The sequence below is a fragment of the Lampris incognitus genome, chromosome 20 (genome assembly GCF_029633865.1).
Source record: "Lampris incognitus isolate fLamInc1 chromosome 20, fLamInc1.hap2, whole genome shotgun sequence".
NCBI lineage: Eukaryota > Metazoa > Chordata > Actinopteri > Lampriformes > Lampridae > Lampris > Lampris incognitus.
In genome coordinates this window covers 34613947-34629355 of record NC_079230.1, presented here as the reverse complement: position 1 = coordinate 34629355, position 15409 = coordinate 34613947, and the positions used below count along the sequence as shown (strand labels likewise).

Sequence of the window (15409 nt, the reverse complement as noted above, 5' to 3'; positions counted from 1 at the left end):
TCCACGGACGAGGTCCACTTCGGAAAAGATGACTTTTCCGTCCATGTGGCTGGAAAAATCCTGGATGTGTGGGGCTTGGTAGTGGTCCGGTGTCGTCGCATTGTTGAGTATCCAAAGGAATTGAATTAAGTGCAACTGGACTTGGTATATATCCGTGAAGACGTTTCGCCTCTCATCCAAGAGGCTTCATCAGTTCGTGCCTTTCTGACTAGACCAAGCTAGTCTCAATGGCTGGTGATGAGACTCAGATATTTATCCTCTTTGGAGTCGTTATCAGAGCTATAGATGTCCATGGCTCTTTGTGTTCCGATGTTTAGCAACGCCCGTCGTTATCAGAGGTATTGATATGCGTGGCTCTTTTGTGTTCCGATGTTTAGCCAATTGTTGAGTCCGCGGTAATTACCACACGGGCGCCACCCGCCACCAGGCTTCGGGACGATGTGGAGGGGTGAAGCCCACGGGCTGTTGGAGTGATGGATGATGGTGGGGGCAAGCAGACACATGGTACAAACGCTCAATATTCTCGAACTCCTGTATGGCGGCGGTGAGCTTGGTCGGGTCGAGGCACCGAGCCCCAACATAGACTGGTGGCGACTCCCAGAACTCCGGCAGCTTGAGAAAAACCGCATTAGTCGTCATGTTTATAAAGTTTTGTCTCTGGAAACGTCTAGCAGAAAAACGTCTAGCAGACCAACGAATTGCAGGAAAGTAGAGATTGACAGTTTCCCTCATTGACTACACGAACGCGTGTTTCATTTATTCTCCATCTACAAAACCAAACAGCCGGAGCAACATGGCGCTGCCCCAACCAATCATCGTTGTAGCTAACCCTGTCAACCCGGAAACACTTTCTTAAAGCGATCAGAACCGATTATTGTGAATAGAGTCCGCTACACTGTAACCATTTGAACTTTCAGCCTTTTATTTTATTTTGTATGTGTGAAACAAACAACAATGGTAACAGGGTGGCAGATGGCAGCTGTGGTACTGTATGGTACTGTGCGGTATTGCGTGGTACTGTGTGGAAGTAGTGAATAGTTGTGTCAGTTTTACCAGTGATGTTGAGGAGGCGTGGCAGGAAGCGGTTCCAGAAGGCACAGAGCTGGTTCCGCAAGCCTTTGTGGATCTTGAAGGGCTCTATGTTTAGTCCCACGTGCCTCTGCTCACTGACAGTGAAGAGAGGCCAGCGCTTCCCACTGTCTACCATTCCATCATGGTTCACGTTGGGGTTTCTGTAAGACAGGAGGCAGGAGGATGTTGACAGACAGTGTGGTGGGACAGGACAAAAGGACAAGGTCACTGCAAATGTACCTGCTTTTTAAAGCTTGTGTGCAAGGGCCCAGGATGAATCCCAACCAGCTGTCACACCCCCTGCCTTTTTCCACTATTTGTGGTTATAGTCCCATCCTGGCTCTTTGTACCATGTGTCTGCTTGCCCCCACCACCTTCCTTTCTCCAATACTGGGTGTTGGCCCAGTGTCTCAACATGACACACTTTTAACCTCTCTCAACCTCTGAAATATTTGTCCCTCTCTCCCTGTCTTACCCAGTGCGTGCAAAGTTGGCCCAGTATCTCATCATGCGCCGGCTGAGCCTCTCCTCGTCAATCGTGTAGTTGAGTCTCTTCTCTAAGGGTAGGCCGAAGACAAATTCAATCTCATAGCCATGGATCACCCCCATCCACTCAGGCCAGGCCAAGTTGGAGGCACGGTGGTCAAACAGGTAGAGGTAGACACCACCTGGAGAGAGGAGCAGGGCAAGAGGTGGCAGATGGTTGGGGGAGGGCAGTTGAGGAGGAGTGGGGATATTGAGTTGAACAGAGGTGAGGATAACAGGACATGCATGGGAGGAGGGGAGAGGGGAGGGGAGGTTGTTGGTTTGAGGTGGGGAGAAGAAAACAGGTTATTTGACAGATGGGTAATAGGAAGGGGACAGGAAGCAGAGGAAAGAAGAGCAGAGAATGGAACAGCATGTGTAAGAAAGGAGTTTGACAGGCAGAGGGTTTGGGTGAGTTGAATAGAAGAAGAGAAGAGAAAACAGATTAACATCTGTTTCAGCTGAGGAAAGTCACATCAATTTTCAGGACTTGGTCTTAATGTCCTTCTGTATTTTTATAATTACTGCTATCAAAATGTCATCGTAGGCAGTGTAGGGAACTGAACAACAGCGCCATCTCTAGAGATGGTGGTGGAAGTACACCTTGTTCACCGTTCTGTTCTTTCAGACGGTCCGAGAGTAGACACTCGATTCCAACATATTTCATTTGATTTACTATGAAAATAAAGATCATGTCATGGCCACATGCTGCCCCAGCGCCCCATCTGACACATGACTGGAACATGACCAGGGCAAGTACCTGTTTAACCACCCCTTTATCAGAACATGACCAGGGCAAGTACCGGTTTAACCACCCCTTTATCAGAACATGACCAGGGCAAGTACCGGTTTAACCACCCCTTTATCAGAACATGACCAGGGCAAGTACCGGTTTAACCACCCCTTTATCAGAACATGACCGGGGCAAGTACCAGGTTAACCACCCCTTTATCAGAACATGACCGGGGCAAGTACCGGTTTAACCACCCCTTTATCAGAACATGACCAGGGCAAGTACCGGTTTAACCACCCCTTTATCAGAACATGACCAGGGCAAGTACCAGTTTAACCACCCCTTTATCAGAACATGACCGGGGCAAGTACCAGTTTAACCGCCCCTTTATCAGAACATGATCGGGGCAAGTACCGGTTTAACCGCCCCTTTATTAGAACATGACAGGGGCAAGTACCAGTTTAACCACCCCTTTATCAGAACATGACAGGGGCAAGTACCGGTTTAACCACCCCTTTATCAGAAAATGATGAAGACTCTGCCTGTCTGTCTCTGCTGTCTCTCTGTGTGGCTGTGTCTCTGCTGTCTCTGTGTGTGGTTGTGTATCTGTCTCTGCTGCCTCTGTGTGTGGTCGTGTGTCTGTCTGTGCTGCCTCTGTGTGTGGCTGTGGGCACAATTTAATGTGTGCGACTTAATTGTGAGTTAATTAATGAGGCTAAACGGTGGCAGCCGGTCCATCCCGCCACAGTGACAAACTCAGCACCACATGTCAAAACTTTATTTAACTGCAGTCCAAATCCACTTAAGTTGAACTCTGTTGACTAGAGCACCAGTACAATTCTAGGGGATTTTTAAAGTCCCGAAAAAAACGCAATACACGCGCTTTTTTACACCAATCCGACCTCTATGTCACGGTCAAAAGTAAGATCATGTTTGAAAAGGTCTGGGAAGATGAGTTCCATTGGGGACTTCCGGTGGCACCGTGTGAGATCGCGGATACAAGCGGCTGAAATGAGTATCCTCCGTAGGGTGTCTGGGCTCAGCCTTAGAGATAAGGTGAGGAGCTCGGACATCCGGAGGGAGCTCAGAGTAGAGCCGCTGCTCCTTCGCATCGAAAGGAGCCAGTTGAGGTGGTTCAGACATCTTATCAGGATGCCTCCTGGGCGCCTTCCTTTGGAGGTTTACCGGGCATGGCCAACTGGGAGGAGACCCCGGGGTAGCCCCAGATCTCGCTGGAGGGACTACAGGGAGGGTCGCCTCCTCTTTACGTGTGTATGGACACGCTTCTGCAAGTCACTTATACGTGTTCATTGACACGTATCTCACAGATGCCGCTAGGGGCGCCCTGTAGCCTACTAGGTCTGCCATGACCATGGTCATGACGCAATAGAATGTCGAAAATATTGAACAAAGATGGCGGAGCGAATGTTCCTGACTGCTGTCTTTGCCAACTTCTCCCAGAAAGTACAGCTGTTTAACCTCTTCAGTGACTTCTCTCACCACTTTAGAGTGACATACACGCTCCCAATGTCCCTTTTTATGACAGTTGTTGCACTTCCTTTTCATTGCAGGACACTTCCGCTCATCGGTGTGCTGCGTCTTACCGCACCTCCCGCATTCATCTACTATTAGTCCATGGGCCAGAGCCCAAAATTTCCTATTTCGGTACACTCAAGGTGGCAAAACTTGCTTATAATTTTTGAAAGGATCCATGTCTGTAGATGATATTTTGGTATGATAACCATTCCTGAGTGGCAGCTGTATCACAGTTATCAGCTCATGAAGTTAACCACCCCCTAAAGTAAATTGCATTTTAGACGCTGGTGCATATCCTGGTTTAGCCTCATGGTCAGGACATTTTTCAATGTTCTATAATATTGTCTTTGGTATCATTTTAAAGGGGACCTTCTTAGCTTTCATTCAAGCCCTGTTGTGGATATTTCTCACAAATATAGAGGTCACTTGAGCTCTTCAACCCGTCAATAACACACATCTTTCTGCAATGTTCGCCTAAACTATATACTTTCTTTTAGCCCTGTGGCATCTAGGAATATCAGGGACACAAAACACAAAAACTGGAATACTCACAGGACTGTAAAGATTCAGGAAATGTATAATATACCCATACTATTTCATTGTGTGAGGTGATTGTGAACCTTAAATGAGAAGGGCATTATTACTAAGAAACTAACTAGACCAAAGCCAGTTAGTCCATGGGTCAGACCAGATATCGATATCACCCAAGGTGACACAACTTCACTGGTGCCATTTTATTTGGTACACTAACAGAAGTAAAATAATACATGATAACCTTTCCAAATGAGCAGCTATTTCATTTTTCTTTCAGGAAACCTGTTTCTGTGCCTCTCACGATTGTGTATTTGCCCAGATTTTTACAAATATAGCATTTCAACACCCCTGGTACTGATTAGCCTAGCTTAAATTCTGGGACAGTTCTTAGTTGGCCAACAACCAAGGATAACCAGTACTGTGTACTTCCATTCATTGTGCTAAGCTAGGCTAACGTGCAGCCAGATAGCTTTCTACTAAACACATATAGAGGAAACTGGTATCTATCTTCTTGTCTCACTCTGGAGAAGATTGTAAGCTAATTTCCCATAATGTTAGCATGTTCTTTTAACGTATATGTTAATATGATTAGTTAAAGTGGCTACGAGGAACTTTCATCTTGTGTTGATTTTAGCGCCCTCATGTGGACAAAATACAGCTGTTGCATAGCAACTAGGTAATGTATCTATCTGTGGCTATGTAAGATAAATAATGGTAATATGACGCTGGTGAAGCAAAGTAAACTTTGTTTTAGTAGTGTTCATACACCTAAGTTACATGTATTTGTTTGTATGTGGCAGGTGAAAACTGACTGAATATGGCCACTGGTGAACAAGCAAGTTTTTACCCAATACCAAAGCGCCCACGGGTGGAGTGCATTATCCACTGTTCTGATGATACAGATAAGCTGGTTTCACTACAAAGTGTCGACTCATGGAGAACTCTGCTCAGGGCAGCTCAGATACGAAATCATGCACCAGTTTTGAAACTGGCAAAAGACATTCCTGAGGGACAGATTCCAGCAATCTACTACCACAGAAAGTGTCGCAGTATCTTCACTATGAAGCAAATTCTTGATGGCCTCCTTGCAAAAGAAAAGAAAAGTTGTGTCTCTGCTGAAGAGAAACAATCTAAGAGAGTAGCTCGACATGCTCCAAGTACATCTAGGACTTATGATGCAGAGTGCATATTTTGTCAGAAAAACAGCAAATATTCCAAGAGACAGAATACGAGAGAAGTACTGGTGCAGTGTCGAGAACTGCGAGCTGATGCAAAGATCAGGAGTGCAGCCACAAAGAAAAGGGACAGCAGAATCCTTGCCATTGTGAGTAGAGACCTTGTAGCAGCTGAAGGGCACTACCACAGGTCATGCTATAGACTTTACACCAAAGAAGAGGTTTCCAAAGGAGAGGTTGCCAGCAATGAAGATGATGATGCTGCAGCCCAGTATGAAGCTGCTGTGAATAAGGCATACTGGGCTGTTCCTCTTCATCAGGATGGAGCTTTTTGGCAATCCTCAAGTGATGACAATGACTGATCTCTCTTCTAGACTGGTAGCTTCAATGAACTCCCAAGGCACTGCCCAAGTCAAGGAATCAACCAAGAAGCACATAAGGCGAAACCTGGAGAGTGAGTTTGCTGGAGCCTTGCAGATATTCCCTGATGAGAAAGGAAAATTCCTCCTCTATCCCGATAACTTGTCCATGAGGGAACTTGCCAAAGAAAATCAGTCTCTAAAAAGGGAGCTGCAGACCCTGAAAAGTGTCAGTGCACAAGATGTTATAGCCAAAGCAGCCATCAAATTGAGAGCAGACATTAAAAGTCAAGATGTTCCTCAAACCTGGCCGCCTGAAGTCAAACCAGAAGCAGAATGTCCTACCATTCCAGAGTCGCTCATTATCTTCCTGTACTCTCTACTCACAGGCTCAAATGATCCTGATCATGCATCCCAGAGAGTGCAGTGCCTTCTGCAGTCATTTGGCCATGACATAGTATATGCAGTGACATGTGGAAATACCAAGCCTTCCAAGCACATTGTTCTGCCATTCAGTGTCAAATCGTTGACAGGAAATGTAGAGTTGATAAACATCCTCAACCGACTTGGTCACAGTGTGTCCTATTCACAGATGGAAGAGATCAACACTGCCCTGTGTCTCCAGAAACTCTCATCATCAGGGAGTGGCATTGCCCTTCCAGCTAACATCCATCCTGGCATATTCACAACTTTAGCCTGGGACAATATCGACCGTCTTGAAGAAACTGTCAGTGGTGAGGGAACATCTCACAGAGTCAATGGGATTGCTGTGCAAGCAAAGCCAGTCAACCCACTTCCTGTCCAACCCATGCCCACTGTTCCCAAAACAAAGAAGAGAAGCATTGATGGACCCCCACCAATGTTACCAACTTACAATGCTGGACAACGGGTAGGGCCACCACAAAGCAAAAAGTCAGATGCCGATACTGCAGCCAATACTAAGCTTGCCAGAGAGAAAAACCTTCTTTGGGTCCTAGCACGCATGTCACAACAAGAAGAACAGTCAGTCAGCAGCTGGACAGGCTTCAACATCCTGACTCGAGGAGAGATGACAGTCATCCCCGACAATATAGGCTATCTGCCTACCATCAATGCTCCAGCGACACAAATGTCTACTGTCAACGAGGTGCTTAACCAGTCACTGAGCATCATGCAGTGCTTAGGCCTGAGGAAGATTGTCTGTGTCTTTGACCAAGCCCTGTATGCGAAGGCTGTCGAGATCACATGGAAACACCATGACAAGTTCCATGATATCATCGTTAGGCTTGGGGTATTCCACACCATCTGCACACTGCTGGCAATAATAGGAAAACGTTTCCAAGATGCTGGACTCAAAGACCTCTGCATTGAGTCTGGCATGATTGCAGAAGGCTGAATTGCTGGTGTTATGGATGGCCGCAAGTACAACAGGGCAGTGCGACTACACAAGCTCCTGTATGAGGCTCTCATGCGACTGACCTTGAATGGTTTCCTGTCCTGGTTGGAAGAAACTCACAGGAATGACATGGTTCACCTGAATGAGACACTGAAGACCATTGACAGCCTTGGGAAAGAAGTCTCACAACATGCTTTGAAGGAGGTCCTTGAGAACAGCTCTTGTACACGCATCACGGATCTATTTGAAGTCTACCGTGAGTTCCTTAGAGGTGGAAACGGCAGCCTCTCGAACTTCTGGATGTCCTATTTGGACATGGTTGAAATCTTGTTGGGGCTCATCCGAGCATCCAGAGAGGGAGACTGGATGCTACACTTGGCTAGCATTCGAGCAATGATCCCATGGTGCTTTGCTTATGACAGGATGAATTATGCACGCTACCTCCCCTACTACTATGCCCAGATGTCTGAGCTGCCCATCACACACCCAGATGTGTACACAGAATTCATGGAAGGAGGCTTCTCAGTCCAACTGGGCTCCACCAATCCCTTTGGCCGAATCCCTGTTGACTAAGCTATAGAAGAAACGGTGAACAAAGACACCCAAACAGCTGGAGGGACAAAGGGATTCAGCTTGAAGCCAGGAGCTGTGACCAAATATTATCTCACAGCTGAGTATAGAAGCATGTACCTCAGACAGCTGAGAGACCTGACAGGTCAAGGCAGGTGCAAATGGTCTCATCCAGATCTACAGAGTCCAAGGATCAAGAGAGATGAAGCAGCTGTCCAGTCTCTCATGGACCTTATGGAGAATAACTGGCTCAATCCTATGTCCCCTGATGAGATTGATTTGGTTAGCCTCTCCACTGGCAACATGGCTCCACCTGATGTGACCATAGATCTCTTGAGAGCTCTTGAGAAAGGAGAAGAGGCCTACCAAGCATTCCAGCAAACAAGGTTAGATGCAGACCCACCACCTGTGAAATTCCACGACAAGATGACCAAGCAAAGTCTGAAAACATTCTCCAATGTCAGCACAAAACAAGCTCATGGAAAGAAAGCACAGGATGTGGTTCTGAAGGCAGATAGAAACCTTTTCAGTCACATGATCTTGGTGGCTGAAAGCAGGAAGGTGAATCTGAAGGATGTCCTTGCCTACCCATTGGGCCCACTACCATGTGCACTGGCAAATGCTGATGGGTCCTTACAAAAAACAAACAAGGCTGCACTTGCCAGAGAGCTTGAAAAGAATGTATCTCCTGCAGAAGACATCCCAATCCCATCTACTTCCATCATTGATGGGATGAGCCTGGTCCAAAAAATGAATGGCAACAACAAAACCTTTGCACAGGTGGCAGAGTCAGCCTTGACCCAGGTCCTCCATGAGGGAGCACAGAGTGGGAGGATTGATGTTGTTTTTGATGTCTATCACCAGACTTCGATCAAAGATGCTGAACGACTGAACCGGGGTGGAGACATCACTCTCCAGTACAAGAATCTTGCAGGGGGACACCACGTCCAGCAGTGGAGAAAATTTCTGTGCAGTTCCTCCAACAAGACCAGTCTCATCAAGTTTCTGGTGGAAGAGTGGAAACTCCCACGATACAGAGCTATGCTGCATGGCAAGGTGTTGTACATGACCTGTGAGGAAACCTGCTACAAGTTGACAGAAGATGGGTGTGAGGAAGCAGCAGAACTGCACTCCACACATGAAGAAGCTGACACCCGTCTGCTCCTGCATGCATTGCACGCAGCGAATGCGGGCTCAAAGTCAGTTATCATCACAGCTGAGGACACTGATGTCATGGTGCTTTGTCTTGGCTTCCAGAAGGACATCACCTGTCCCATCTACCAGAAGTGTGGGACTCAGAACCGCACACGGTTTGTCGACATCACCAAACTGGCAAGTTCACTTGGAGACAGCATCTGTGACAGCCTAATTGGCTTACATGCCTTCACAGGCTGCGACACTGTCAGTGCATTCGCTGGTCGAGGGAAGCTGAATGCCCTGAAGATAGTGAGAAAGCACACTTCCTGCCAAGAGACTTTTAGTCAACTGGGACAGACATGGAATGTGAGTGATGAGCTGTTCCAGAAAATTGAGCAGTTCACCTGTCGGATGTATGTTGCTAATAGCAGCACTGCTGAGGTGAACAAACTGCGTTACAAGCTCTTCTGCACCAAAAGGGGAGAGGTTGAGTCCAGCCAGCTGCCACCATGTAGAGACTGTCTCTTTATGCATGTTCAACGAGCCAACTATCAGGCAGCAATATGGAAGTGCTGTCTGCAGGCTAACTCTGTGGTGCCAAGCCCTACTGAGTATGGATGGACAGACGATGAAGGCAAGCTGGCCATTTACTGGATGCGCTCCCCACCTGCACCAGATGTGGTCTTGGAAATGCTAACATGCAAGTGTGTGCATTCATGCAAAATGCCAAGCTGCATGTGCCTGTCAAATGGACTTCCATGCACAGACATGTGCAGGTTACAGACCTGCAGTAACCAAAAACAGCAGGATGGTCCAGAACTGGACTTTGAACTTGGGGAGTCAGATGATGAGAGAAACGAGCAGTTTGATGAATGACAGTGTGATGATTCTGATGGTATTACTGTGGTAGTAGTCTATTGATGCACAGGATGTTGATTCTGGACTTGGTTACCCAGAGCTTGATAACAATAATGTAACCATATTCACATATACCCATTACCCTACCCATTACCATTACATATACCCACTAATGATATGGGATTACATGTATCATTGACTAAGTATATGTAAATGTCAATGTTGTTTAAAATATTAAAATAGTTCATTACCTCACTATGGTATTCCTTTTTATCATGTATTTTGATTGTGTATTTAAACAAATGTATAGAGACCAATTTGTGACCTAACTGGCTTTGGTCTAGTTCTCATTTAAGGCTCACAATCACCTCACACAATGAAATAGTATGGGTATATTATACATTTCCTGAATCTTTACAGTCCTGTGAGTATTCAAGTTTTTGTGTTTTGTGTCCCTGATATTCCTAGATGCCACAGGGCTAAAAGAAAGTATATAGTTTAGGCGAACATTGCAGAAAGATGTGTGTTATTGACGGGTTGAAGAGCTCAAGTGACCTCTATATTTGTGAGAAATATCCACAACAGGGCTTGAATGAAAGCTAAGAAGGTCCCCTTTAAAATGATACCAAAGACAATATTATAGAACATTGAAAAATGTCCTGACCATGAGGCTAAACCAGGATATGCACCAGCGTCTAAAATGCAATTTACTTTAGGGGGTGGTTAACTTCATGAGCTGATAACTGTGATACAGCTGCCACTCAGGAATGGTTATCATACCAAAATATCATCTACAGACATGGATCCTTTCAAAAATTATAAGTAAGTTTTGCCACCTTGAGTGTACCGAAATATCGTCTGGCCCATGGACTATATGTTGGTTGCAGGATTGCTGCCACCATGACGCTGTCCGCCCTTTTTCTTGCGCCCCAGTGGCCAGAAGACGGGATTTTGGCCCCAGTGGCAACTAATACGTGTCCATATACACGTATTTCGGTCTCGCAAAAACGTGTCCTCTGACACGTACGTATTGTGATGTAGTGTAGTTTGATTTATATGAGGTGCAGAGCTGATGGGTTTCAACTTAAACTAATATGAATAGGTTGAACCTTGTATCTGATAATGTTCACGTTTCAAGTCATCCCATTAAGAGGAAGAAGATATTGAGCCAACTGAATAAACTACAATGTTCAATTGCTTTATGCAAGAAACAAATTTGGTCGAGGGCGGATGTAAACAACTGAAAAAGGAGTGGGTGAATCAAGTATTTAATGCTTCACATGGCAAGAAAAGGGGCGTGGCTACATTAATTAATAAATCTCTACCATTCTCTGCAAAGAACGTGATAAAAGATAACATGGGAAGATACGTAATGGTTGTTGGCTCCATAGGAGATATGACCATCTCTATTAAATATCTATGCCCCAAACGAGGAGAAAGATACATTCTTTAAAAACATAGCCAACGTAATGACCAGATATGGAAAGGGGATGCTATTAATGGGGGGGGGGGGGTTCAATACGGTACAGAATGGTAAATTAGACAGGTTGCCACCAGAACAGGGACCAATCACAGAAAAATCCAGAATATCAAAAAATGTTATTAAAGAGTTAGGCCTTACTGATCCATGGAGACATAATAACCCTAGAGGGAAGGATTTTATTTTTTACTCGAATCCATATGGCAGTTATTCAAGGATAGATGTTTTTTTGTGTGTCACAACAGCGTATAAACAAAGTCTTGAACTGTGGCATCGAGACCATAACTATAAGTGATCACGCCCCTATCACACTAACTGTAGACATGGGTAAAGAATCTTTTTTTTAAATACTGGAGACTCAATGTGTCAGTCCTATCAGATGAGAGGGTGGTAACGGAACTAAAACAACATTTAAAGGAATATTTTCAAATAAGTTATAATGGCGAGGTGTCACCATCGAGCTTGTGGGAGGGGGAAAAGCAGCTATAAGAGGGAAAATAATGGAAATAACATCCCGGTTGAGAAGAGCTCGGCTAGAACAACAAAGAGTGTTAGAGTTAGAGGGTAAAGTCAGGGAACTGGAGTTAAAACATAAAAGAACATCAGACAACTCCACAATCCTCCAACGGAAAAAAAATCAGGCACAGATTAGATGAATTTCTAACATAGAAAGCAAAAGGAGCTCTACGTTTTACGAATCAAAGATATGATGAGATGTGCAAAAGGGCAAGCCGGTTATTAGAATTCCAACTTCGAAAAGCCCAGACAAATAAGATAATCTCAAAAATAAGACATCCTAATTCCAAACAAATTACGGTTAAGCCAACAGAGATAGCAAAAGCTTTCACAGAATGTTATAAAAATCTGTATAATGATTAAGAGTGTAATTTCATAGAAGGCAAAACACAGACATTCCTTAAAGATTGCATTTACCATCCTTATCGGCACAGGAAATATCTGATACTATAAAAACTCTTAAAAATAACAAATCCCCTGGCACAGATGGGTTCCCAGGAGAGTTTTATAAATGTTTTGCAGAAGAGATAGCACCAGTGTTATTTCAAGTCTTTAACTATGCTTTATCATTAGGTGACCCACCAAAAACTTGGTAAGAAGCCATCGTCTCGATTTTACATAAAGAACCTCATGTGAGGGATACAGACCTGTTAGCTTGCTCTGTAGTGACTTCACAATATTAACAAACAAATTGACACACATTGGTTTTGTCAGGAAGGGCATCCGGCATAAAATATTTTGCCAAATCAAATATGCGGATCATAAATAAGATTTACATACCGGATCGGTCGAGGCCCGGGTTACCAACGACCACCACCGGTACTGTTAACCAGCAGGGTTTCGGTGGACACTATGCTACTGTTAGGCGAAGGAGAAGGAGAGGGGGAAGGCATGTCCAGAGGCAGCTAGAGAGGAGGAAGGGTAGGTGTGTGGAGGTGAGAGTCGGAACTTTGAATGTTGGCAATATGACTGGTAAAGGGAGAGAGCTGGCTGACATGATGGAAAGAAGAAAGGTAGGCATACTGTGTGTGCAAGAGACCAGGTGGAAGGGGAGTAAGGCCAGAAGTACTGGAGGTGGGTTCAAACTCTTCTACCATGATGCGAATAGGAGGAGAAATGGGGTAGGGGTAATTCTGAAGGAAAAGTATGTCAAGAGCATGCTGGAGGTGAAGAGAGTGTCAGACAGAGTGATGAGTACGAAGCTGGAAATTGAAGGTGTATTGCTGAATGTTATCAGTGCATATGCCCCACAAGTGGATGTGAGATGGACTAGAAAGAAGAATTCTGGAGTGAGTTGGACGACGTGGTGGAGAGGGTACCCAAGGAGGAGAGAGTGGTGATTGGAGCGGATTTCAATGGACATGTTGGTTAAGCGAACAGGGGTGGTGAGGAGGTGATGGGAAGGTATGGAATCAAGGAGAGAAATGTGGAAGGACAGATGGTGGATTTTGTGAAAAGGATGGAAATGGCTGAGGTGAATACATATTTCAAGAAGAGGGAAGAACACAGGGTGACCTACAAGAGTGGAGGAAAGTGCACACAGGTGGACTATATCTTATGTAGAAGGCGCCATCTAAAAGGGATTGGAGACTGCAAGGTGGTGACAGGGGAGAACATAGCTAGGCAGCATCGGATGGTGGTCTGTAGGATGACTTTAGAGACCAACAAGAGAAAGCGAGTGAAGACACAGCCGAAGATCAAATGTTGGAAGATGAAGAAGGAAGACTAATTCGTGGAGTTCAGGCAGGAGTTAAGACAGGCACTGGGTGGCAGTGAAGAGTTGCCAGATGGCTGGGCAACCACTGCAGAAATAGTGAGGGAGACAGCTAGCAAGGTACTTGGTGTGTCATCAGGACAGAGGAAGGAAGACAAGGAGACTTGGTGGTGGAATGAGGAAGTACAGCAAGGTATACAGAGGAAGAGGTTGGCAAAGAAGAACTGGGATAGTCAGAGAGATGAAGAAAGTACACAGGAGTACAAGGAGATGCAGCGTAAAGCAAAGAGAGAGGTGGCAAAGGGAAAGGCATATGGTGAGTTGTATTACAGGTTAGACACTAAGGAAGGAGAAAAGGACTTGTACCAATTGGCCAGACAGAGGGACCGAGCTGCGAAGGATGAGCAGCAAGTTGGGGCGATCAATAATAGAGATGGAAATGTGCTGACAAGTGAGGAGAGTGTGCTAAGAAGGTGGAAGGAGTACTTTGAGGGGTTGATGAATGAAGAAAATGAGAGAGAGAGAGAAGGTTGGATGATGTAGGGATAGTGAATCAGGAAGTTCAGTGGATTAGCAAGGAGGAAGTGAGGGCAGCTATGAAGAGGATGAAGAGTGGAAATGCAGTTGGTCCTGATAACATACCTGTGGAGGCATGGAGGTGTTTAGGAGAGATGGCAGTGGAGTTTTTAACTAGATTGTTTAACACAATCCTGGAAAGTGAGAGGATGCCTGAGGAGTGGAGAAGAAGCATTCTGGTACCGCTTTTCAAGAACAAGGGCGATGTGCAGAACTGTAGCAACTACAGAGGTATAAAGTTGATCAGCCACAGCATGAAGCTATGGGAAAGGGTAATAGAAGCTAGGTTAAGAGGAGAGGTGATGATCAGCGAGCAGCAGTATGGTTTCATGCCTCGAAAGAGCACCACAGATGCGATGTTTGCTTTGAGAATGTTGATGGAGAAGTATAGAGAAGGCCAGAAAGAGTTGCATTGTGTCTTTGTAGATTTAGAGAAAGCATACGACAGGGTGCCGAGAGAGGTGGTGTGGTATTGTATGAGGAAGTCGGGAGTTGCGGAGAAGTATTTAGGAGTGGTGCAGGATATGTATGAGGGAAGTGTGACAATGTTGAGGTGTGCGGTTGGAATGACAGATGGGTTCAAGGTGGAGGTGGGATTACATCAAGTATCAGCTCTGAGCCCTTTGTTGTTTGCAATGGTGATGGACAGGTTGACGGACAAGATCAGGCAGGAGTCTCCATGGACGATGATGATCGCGGATGACATTGTGATCTGTAGCAAGAGTAGGGTGCAGGTTGAGGAGAGCCTGGAGAGGTGGAGGTATGCGCTAGAGAGAAGAGGAATGAAAGTCAGTAGGAGAGAGACAGAATACCTATGCATGAATGAGAGGGAGGACAGTGGAATGGTCAGGATACAAGGAGTGGAGGTGACGAAGGCATATGAGTTTAAATACTTGGGGTCAACTGTCCAAAGTAACGGGGAGTGCAGTAGAGAGGTGAAGAAGAGAGTGCAGGCAGGGTGGAGTGGGTGGAGAAGAGTGTCAGGAGTGATTTGCAACAGAAGGGTACCAGCAAGAGTTAAAGGGAAGCTTTACAGGATGGTTGTGAGACCAGCTATGTTATATGGTTTGGAGACAGTGGCACTGACAAAAAGACAGGAGGCGGAGCTGGAGGTGGCAGAGTTGAAAATGCTAAGATTTTCACTGATAGTGACGAAGAAGGTCAGGATTAGTCTGTGAACGTTCTCATTCATCCAGGTCATGGTTATCCAAAGGAATTGAATCAAGTGCAACTGAAGTTGGTATACAGTG

General features: G+C 45.5%; 1 protein-coding gene across 1 annotated transcript in view; it reads right to left on the bottom strand.

Annotated features, from left to right (window-relative positions):
• The window catches only part of ache (acetylcholinesterase), a 202445-nt gene that overhangs the window by 16734 nt on the left and 170302 nt on the right, over nucleotides 1-15409 (bottom strand). Inside the window, exons 7-8 of the mRNA XM_056300496.1 lie at nucleotides 1547-1739; nucleotides 1054-1232 (exon numbers count right to left, since the gene is read on the bottom strand). Of these exons, the coding sequence (XP_056156471.1) occupies nucleotides 1054-1232; nucleotides 1547-1739 (372 nt within the window). The remainder of the gene's footprint in view (nucleotides 1-1053; nucleotides 1233-1546; nucleotides 1740-15409) is intronic.